The 8,476-nt window shown below is 54.3% G+C and overlaps 2 protein-coding genes across 2 annotated transcripts; both read right to left on the reverse strand.

Moving 5' to 3' along the window:
- Window positions 1-1,165: 1,165 nt before the first annotated feature.
- LOC113875625 (interferon lambda-3-like) lies at window positions 1,166-2,532 on the reverse strand. Its single transcript, XM_027514161.1, has 5 exons — window positions 2,347-2,532; window positions 1,994-2,071; window positions 1,538-1,681; window positions 1,352-1,432; window positions 1,166-1,264 (listed from the first exon to the last, which is right to left on the reverse strand). The coding sequence occupies exons 1-5, from the start codon at window positions 2,530-2,532 to the stop codon at window positions 1,166-1,168; spliced, it is 588 nt and encodes a 195-aa protein (XP_027369962.1).
- A 3,501-nt stretch (window positions 2,533-6,033) lies between these two features.
- On the reverse strand, window positions 6,034-7,487 carry LOC113875310 (interferon lambda-4-like). The gene is made up of 6 exons (XM_027513644.1): window positions 7,440-7,487; window positions 7,148-7,238; window positions 6,833-6,978; window positions 6,604-6,747; window positions 6,296-6,370; window positions 6,034-6,132 (listed from the first exon to the last, which is right to left on the reverse strand). Exons 1-6 carry the CDS (start codon window positions 7,485-7,487, stop codon window positions 6,034-6,036), a joined length of 603 nt encoding a protein of 200 aa, XP_027369445.1.
- Window positions 7,488-8,476: the final 989 nt, after the last annotated feature.

The raw sequence follows: 8,476 nt of genomic DNA on the forward strand, positions 1-8,476 counted from the left end.
CGCATACAGGGTTATTGTTACCGTCTTTCTAAATTCCATATATATGCATTAGTATACTGTATTGGTATTTTTCTTTCTGGCTTACTTCACTCTGTATAATAGGCTCCAGTTTCACCCACCTCATTAGAACTGATTCAAATGTATTCTTTTTAATGTGAGTAACACTCCGTTGTGTACATGTACCACAGCTTTTTTATCCATTTGTCTGCTGATGGACATCTAGGTTGCTTCCATGCCCTGGCTATTATAAACAGTGCTGCGATGAATATTGGGGTACACGTGTCTCTTCCAATTCTGGTTTCCTCAGTGTGTATGCCCAGCAGTGGTATTGCTAGGTCATATTTCCAGTTTTTTAAGGAATCTCCACACTGTTTTCCATAGTGGCTGTACTAGTTTGCATTCCCACCAATAGTGTAAGAGAGTTCCCTTTTCTCCACACCCTCTCCAGCGTTTATTGCTTGTAGACTTTTGGATAGCAGCCATTCTGACTGGCGTGAAATGGTACCTCACACGTTCTTAAAAGCAGAGAAATTTCCCAGGCTGAAGGTAGAAGAGAAATGTGGCAAAGGGAGAAATGAGAGGGACTGCAAGCGTAAGAAGGATTTGACTCATGATTGCTGACTCTGAGATCTAGGGTCCTCGTTAACGGACCAAGAGCTAAGGATGGGCCATCACGGCAAAGGAAATGGAACCTTAGTCTGACAACCATAAGGAACAGAATCCTGCTGACAACTTAAATGAGTTTGAAAGGGAATCCTTTCCTGAGCCTCTGAAACTATCCAGCCAGCCACACTTTGACTTAGCCTGTAAGACCCACAGCAGAGAAACTACCCAAGCCCACCCAGATTCCTGACCTGTGTAAGTGTGAGATAATGAATTTGTGTTCTGTGGAGTCATTCAGTTTGTGAGAATTTGTTGTGGCGCCCTCCCCCCAAAATTCACATACATAAGTACAGAGACCCACACCAAAGGAAGTATCATTTTCTCATTGTTTATTTGTACGTTTTTTATAAAAAGTAGAAAAATAAACATACTGGGTCTGAGTTTGAGAAATGTCATCTATAAATAAATAATTATTTGGAGGCAATAAATAAAAAAAAAACTGATTTTGATGCATAAAAAAATATCTAAAAAGGTAGGACAGGTTGCAGGCAGGTCTCTGGGGTCAGACACACTGGTCTCCGCTGGCAACACATTTCAGGTCCCGGGTGAGGAGGCGGAGGAGGTTGAACATCACAGAGGCTTTGAGGCAGTCCTGGGACTCCTGAGGGAAGAGGGGGATGGCTCAGTATCTCCCACGTCTGGGATCCCAGCTGCCCCGGACAACAGTTTGCCATCTCTGCTCACTCACCTTCCGGGCCTCCTGGAGGCGGTGCAGCCAGTGGTGGAGGCGGCCCCGGGGCCTGGAGCTTGCTGTGGGCTGAGCTGGGACCTGTGGGCAGAGGAGAGAGGGGTGAGGCTGTGAGGCAGGGCCGGGGACCAAGGGGGATGTCCAGGCGGTCAGAGCCCAGACCCGGCCTGGGGCCCCAACACTCACACAGGCCTGGAGCTTGGAGTGGATGTTCTGCAGCGTGAGAAGGGGCTGCTCCAGGCTGTGGCCCAGGGATGAGTTAGCCATGGCCTCCAGGACCGTCAGTGTCAGGGCCAGCTCTGCCTCCAGAGCCACAGGGCGCTCCCACACCTGAGGAAGAGACAGAAGACACGTGAGAGCTGCAAGTGAGAGGGACCAGGTGAGGGGGCAGGTGAGGGGGGCAGGTGAGGGGGGCAAGTGAAGGGACAGGTGAGGGGGGCAGGTGAGGGGGACAGGGGGAGGGACAGAGGGAGGGGAAGCAGGGTCAGGTGAGAGACACAGTCCACGTGGTTGGCTGAGCGGAAGCTGTGGGAGAGGACTGGGGAGGGCAGGGAGAGAAGGACACGTGAGAAGGAGGAGGTGAGGGGGCACCTGCGGAGCCAGAGCAGGTGAGGGCAGGTGGGGCTGACTCTCCCAACTCACCTGCAGGTGCTTCAGGTCCCGGGTCCTGGGGAAAAGGTGGGTGCTGCAGTCCCAGTCCTTTGGCAAGAACGAGTCTTCCTAGAGAGCAAGGGCAAGGTCAGATCACAGCCGAGGGACGGAGGGGGGACCCCAGGGAGACCGGAGGATGGCCAGCAACAGAGGAGGGGAGGTTATCTTCCCAAAGGATGGCAGAGGCTCATCCAGTGCAGGACAGGAGATCGCCCACTGCGGGGAGTGGGGAGGTCAGCCCCCTCGGGGGTGGGGGGGCAGACCTGCCTGCAGCCCAGGTAGTCTAGGAACCCACAGGAGGGGGCTGGGGGCTCACCCACTGCCAGAGGGGTGGGGAGACTCACAAAGGCATCCCTGGCCGTCTTGAAGGCCTGCAGCTCTTGAGGGGACAGAGACTTGAACTGGGCCACGTGGCAGCCCCTGGCAGGTGGGAGGGCCCTGGGGGCAGAGGGCACAGGAACTGCTCCTGTCCTGCTCAGCGCCACGGTCGTCAGCATCAGCACCAGCACCAGCGTGCAGCCCGGGGCCATGTCTGGTTAAGGAAGCATAGGAAGGTGAGGGGAGGGAGGGCGTCAGGGAGTGAGGGTGCAGGCTCTGGGGAGGCGAGGGTCCCAGACACTGGTGCGGGGGCTCACCCAGCTTCATTCCTGCTCTCTGGTCTCTGTCAGAATGGGAGATCAAGTGTCCACTCTGAGGCTGTTGCCTGGGATCTCAGTCTTGTCTGGCGTCTCTGACTTCAGCCTCCTCTTCTGGATCTCGGCTCGTTGCTCCGTTCGTGTCTCTGAACTTGCAGCTCTGTCTGGTCTGAGGTATAACTGCTGCCTGAGCTCCATGGTGCAGCTTTTAGCCTGTGCAGCCGGGCAATCCCAGCTGATGTAGGAAAAGTGAAAACACAGCTACAGGCTAACACTGGAAAGCCCAGAGCAGGGCGGAGCCAGTGAGCCAGGTGAGCAACTGAGCGAAAGAGAAACTGACATTGATTGGTGCTCACCTCGGAGGAAGTGAGTAATGAAGACAAAATCAGGACTGAAGTAGCTTCAGCCCCACAAGGGCGGGTCTCCTATAGAGACCAGGCTGATTTAGGACTGGGTGGGGAGGGGACAGAGGAAGTTTCTTTTTTGCAGATGCCCCAGTGCGGGGAATAGAAGGAAAAGGCACTTGTAGAAGGTGTTACCTTGAACAACATGGACCTTCCAAGAGGGAGGCTGTTCAGAGGATGAGAGAAGATCCAGAGGTGCTGTTGAGGGTGGGGAGAGTGGGTCAGAAAGGCACAAACACTCTAGAATTAAGAGAGGAGACCAGCCCCTCCCCACCTATGGATAGTGACAGAATAGGGGAGGGGTGGAGTCTGCATTAACCTGTTCTCTGATTGTCAGGTACAGAGGGACCCAGGAATAGGAGGATCTGCTATGAAATTGGGGTGTGACTAAGACTTCAGAGAAATCAGATGGGCTTGAGAAAAATGCCTTCATTCACTAAGTAATTATTTACTCCCCACTTTGGGTCAGATTCTTTTTAAGGTGCCAAGAAAACAGTATTGGAAGAAAATGAAAGACATAAAATAATCCTTCATGGAGCCATTTACAAGAAAAAGGTACCAGAGAGTATGGGATGGGGGGGTTAGGCATGTGGGATGTATTATGTTAGATAACATCAGATAATGGAAAATGAAAGAAATGAACCAGGGTTGAGAGTAGAATGGAAGAGAAAGTTGCACTAAATAAGGTAATGAAATGACACTTGAGGGCAGCCCTAAAGGAAGTGAGGGAGGCAGCTCCGTGGAGATCTGAGAGGGAGCCTTCTAAGAAAAGGGAACAGTCAGTGCACAAGGAAAAGAGAGAGAACCTCCTCCTTTTGTGAGCCTGTCTATGTCTCTGCTGCAGTGTGGTCTTGAATACTCATGATAGCACCAAAGACATCCATGCTTACCTACATTTCAAACACAGAAGATATTGCAGGGACTCAGAGAGGTTAAGAAAGTTGTTCAAGGCCACATAGCATATAACTAGTGAGGGCAGGATGTGAACTGAGTTTTATCTGACAGCAGACAAGTAACTACTGCACTCAACAGCCCCAGTGTGGCTAGATCTGGACTTAGAGGGAATGGATTTCTCCAACAGAAAGTATGGAGGCCTGGAAAGGGTGGCCCACAGTCCTCATCTGGGAATATCTATGAGCTCCAATGCATAATCATGTTTCCAAAGCAACCGCGGGAATGTGCCTTGGGCATCTACAAGTGTTCTGGTCAGATTCTGTCAATTGCACGCACCTTATATCAAGGGAAAAGATCAGGGTCATCCTCTGCTTTTAGGGCTTCCCTGGTGGCTCAGAGGGTAAAGCGTCTGCCTGCAATGCAGGAGACCTGGGTTTGATCCCTGGGTCAGGAAGATCCCCTGGAGAAGGCAATGGCACCCCACTCCAGTACTCTTGCTTGGAAAATCCCATGGATGGAGGAGCCTGGTAGGCTGCAGTCTATGGAGTCCCGAAGAGTCGAACACGACTGAGCGACTTCACTTTCACTTTTTACTTTCATGCATTGGAGAAGGAAATGGCAACCCACTCCAGTGATCTTGCCTGGAGAATCCCAGGGACAGGGGAGCCTGGTGGGCTGCTGTCTGTGGGGTCACACAGAGTCGGACACGACTGAAGCGACTTAGGAGCAGCAGCAGCAGCATATCAGGGGAAAAGATATCCCTACAACAATGAATCATGAAAACTGACTGTTTATCTGAAAATTCCTAAATACTGTTTCTCTTAGAAAGGAAGTTCATGGGAGTGGTTAGGAGCATTGGAGCTGGGGGAAAATATTCTGGGTTCAAACCTAGTTCTGATCACTACCTATGAGACCCTGGGAAACAATCTTTGCACTTGGCCACAATGGTTGCCCTGGAGAAGGAAATGGCACCCCACTCTAGTTCTCTTGCCTAGAAAATTCCATGGATGGAGGAGCCTGGTGGGCTACAGTCCATGGGGTCGCAAAGAGTTGGACATGACTGAGCGACTTCACCACGACGACACGACAATGGTTGCCCATCCACAGGTCAGGACAAATGGAAGAAGTAGGGTTCTTGTGTATTATGTGCATGGTGGTTTAATGGAGACCAGTCATTAAGGCCATTCTGTGACTTCAGCTGGAAGCTTTGGAAACGTTATCTCAATATATATTACTCACTGCAGTGGACGTGTAATAATGTCATGGCGTAGATGAAAAAACTGGAGCTCAAAGAGAAGCAATTTGTCCAGACACACAGCTATGAAGTGGCAACAACAGAACTGAAACTCAAGTCACCTGATTTCCCTGTCTCAGCATTTTGTGATCAACAGCCCCCCCCCCCCCACCATGATCACAGGAGAAATAACCAACAGAAATGCAAAAAAAATATATTTAATAATTGGCAATAAACTGACAACAGAAGACAAAATAGAAAATACACACAGAAACTTCATTAATACAAAACACACAAGTTACGGAATTAAAAGAAAAAAAACAACTGCTTCTCAGGACTTTTGGCCCCTTCACTACCCAGTCCCTCAGGGAATGAAGCCTTCCCAGCCAGGAGCTCCAAAAGTCACAGATTCAAGGACTCTCAAGGTGACCACTGAAGGTTCAAAGCTGGGATTGAAATTTGTCATGGGACAGGGGTTCCTGTAACTACAGAAGTAGAAACTGGTCCAAGAGTCACAGATTTATGGACTCTCAAGGTGACCACGGAAGGTTCAAAGCTGGGATTGGAACCTGTCATGGGACAGGGTTCCTGTAACTACAGAAGTAGAAACTGGTCCATGGTCTGTGGTGGTGGTCAGCGACCAAGGCAGACACGGACTCCAGTCTTTTCCTGGGAGGTTCTTAGGGCAACGCATCCCGCTGGTTCCCGGGGACTCTTCCTGGTCTTTGGGGAAAGAGCGCCTCAGGCACCAGCGCATACGGGTCGAGGCTGAGAGACCCCCTGGTTCAGTGAGACCACGGAGGAGGGCGGCGCCCGCAGCCCGGCGCTCTGAGCGCTCCGGGTCCAGACGGAGCGGCGGCGGCATCACAGACAAGGCCCCGCGTGCGCCACCAGCCGCAGGTCCCACGCGAGCAGGTGCAGGAGGTGGAAGATGACGGTGGCTTCGTGGCATCGAGGCGACTCCTGCAGCCCGGGAAGGAGGCAGGGCGGGGCTGAGTCGAGACTCTCCTTCCCGTGAGACCCCCCCGACTCCAGACCCTCAGGGCTGCAAGCCCGACCCCCGCCCCGTCTCCACCTCCCGCGGTCCTCCCTGCGGTCCAGCCGCGCTCGCGCCGGCTCCACTCACAGCTCGGCGAGTCTTGGGACGCCTCCCGGGCCGCCGCGGGGACCTCCTCCAGGAGCCTGGCCGGGCCAGCTCGAGCTGGAGCGGGGAAGGAGGTCAGCGAAGGCGGTGGAGACCCGAGCCTCCCGTCCCCTCCCCGGTGACTCGGACCCTCATCCTTCCGGCCGCAGAGCAAAGCCGGGAGGATGCCTTTCGTGTCCGTGCCCATTTCCGGGCTCAGTGGGACAGCTTCGCGGTGCGGGTCGTGGCCCTGAGACCAGGGGCGCAGAGCGAGCCGGGAGCGGCGCGGGGCCAGGCCGCCGAGCACTCACGCAGGCCGCCACGTCCCGCCCCGCGGCCGCCAGCAGCTCCAGGGTCTGCCCGACGCCGGGGAAGAGCTCGGGGCTCGGCAGGCTGCTCAGCACGGCCTGGGCGTCGGCGAGGTCGTGGGCCACCCGGCGGAGCATCGCACAGGACTGCGGGAACCGGGCTGGAGTTAGACGGGACAGCGCCCGAGCCGCCCTCCACCACACACACAATCCCGCCGGCCTCGGGCCTCACCGACAGCCGCGGAGGGTTCCTCTTCGGGCGGATAGAGCCTTTGCGAGGCCCCCAGCTCAGCGTCTCTTCTTCCTGCGGGACAAGAGCTGGGGTGACGCAGGGCCTCCTGGCCAGGGCCCCTGGAGCACTGGGCACGTCGAGGATTCCTGGACGTGGATCAGGACTGGTCGGGACGGTGGTGTTTTTCGTGTCCTGAACCAGGCTGCGCTCTGATGAGTGTGCGGAGATTTAATGCTCCCGCCTTCCCGGTGCGGAGCCGGCGCTTCGATGTGGAGCTAAGTCCGCCTGGAGTGGGCGCCCCTCCGTGACCCTCACCAAGGCCGTATATGAGCCGACCACGGGACACCCAGGAAGACGTCAGAGTCACAGTTGTGGACCCTGAAATCAGAGATGTGCTTGCTGGACGCTAGAACATGAGCGCCCCTCGGGCCAAAGCCTAGTGTCTCTGAGCCTGGAGGGCCCAGGGCCGGAGGGTCTGGGGGTCGGGGAGGGGGGGGACCAGGGCCTCTGAGCATCATTCACATAGTGGTCCCTCAGCGCCTTGACAGCCAGCAGCGCCAAGAGGTTCAAGGAGCGATAAAGTGAGAGGAGGCAGTGCCGGGCTCACCAAAACCCACAGCCCGATGGCCGCGGCGGCTGTGCCCCTCCGCCCCATCTCTGCTCCTGCTGGAGGCGACAGATGTCAGGCGGCCCAAAGAGAAGGCCCTGAGTCCAAGCCCCTGCCTCTGGTTAGACTGGCACAAGGACTGTCATTCACAGAGTGGACGCTGATCACACAAGGGGGGTCCTGACACCCCTCCTACCCTCAGCCTCTCCTCCCTCACTCCTCACCTGCACTGTGGCTTGGGTGCCTGGCACTGCAGCAGGGCCTGTCTTCCACTGGCCTCTGAGTGGTGTCCAGAGTGGTGCCCACCTGGGTCGGCGGTGCCTGCACCCTCCAAGGTGGCTTGTAAGTGTTTCAACTGGGACCAGTGAGCAACCGGGCTTCCCGGTGCAGGGTAAGCTTTCCCAACGTCAGTGCTGGCCAGTGGCCAGCGTGTGTGGACTTTAGCCACCTTGGGCCAGTGCCAGCGATGACTCTACCTGACCCTCGCTCCTGAGCCAATTGCTACTGTTTGCTTTCTGGACTCTGTATTTTCTTTTTTCTTTTTTTTTTTTTTATTCCTTTATTTCTCATGTGTTCCCCATCCTGGACCCTCCTCCCTCTTCCCTCCCCATACCATCCCTCTGGGTCGTCCCAGTGCACCAGCCCCAAGCATCCAGCATCGTGCATTGAACCTGGACTGGCATCTCGTTTCATACATGACATTTCACATGTTTCAATGCCATTCTCCCAAATCTTCCCACCCTCTCCCTCTCCCACAGAGTCCATAAGCCTGTTCTATACATCAGTGTCTCTTTTGCTGTCTCGTATACAGGGTTATCATTACCATCTTTCTATATTCCATATATATGCGTTAGTATACTGTATTGTTGTTTTTCCTTCTGGCTTACTTCACTCTGTATAATAGGCTCCAGTTTCATCCACCTCATTAGAACTGATTCAAATGTATTCTTTTTAATGGCTGAGTAATACTCCATTGTGTATATGTACCACAGCTTTCTTATCCATTCATCTGCTGATGGACATCTAGGTTGCTTCCA

The sequence above is a fragment of the Bos indicus x Bos taurus genome, chromosome 18 (assembly GCF_003369695.1).
Source record: "Bos indicus x Bos taurus breed Angus x Brahman F1 hybrid chromosome 18, Bos_hybrid_MaternalHap_v2.0, whole genome shotgun sequence".
Lineage (NCBI taxonomy): Eukaryota > Metazoa > Chordata > Mammalia > Artiodactyla > Bovidae > Bos > Bos indicus x Bos taurus.

Bases quoted from the DNA above. Each gene is read 5' to 3' on its own strand.
- LOC113875625 (XM_027514161.1), bottom strand. From the start codon at position 2,532: ATGGCCCCGGGCTGCACGCTGGTGCTGGTGCTGATGCTGACGACCGTG. The intron at 1,433-1,537 runs GTGAGTGTTGGG...CTCTGCCCACAG, and splicing joins ACTCCAAGCTCCAGGCCTGT to GTCCCAGCTCAGCCCACAGC. The intron at 1,265-1,351 runs GTGAGTGAGCAG...CTCTTCCCTCAG, and splicing joins GCCTCCAGGAGGCCCGGAAG to GAGTCCCAGGACTGCCTCAA.
- LOC113875310 (XM_027513644.1), bottom strand. From the start codon at position 7,487: ATGGGGCGGAGGGGCACAGCCGCCGCGGCCATCGGGCTGTGGGTTTTG. The intron at 7,239-7,439 runs GTGAGCCCGGCA...CTCATGTTCTAG, and splicing joins CCATCGGGCTGTGGGTTTTG to CGTCCAGCAAGCACATCTCT. The intron at 6,133-6,295 runs GTGAGTGGAGCC...CCCGGGCTGCAG, and splicing joins GTCCCAAGACTCGCCGAGCT to GAGTCGCCTCGATGCCACGA.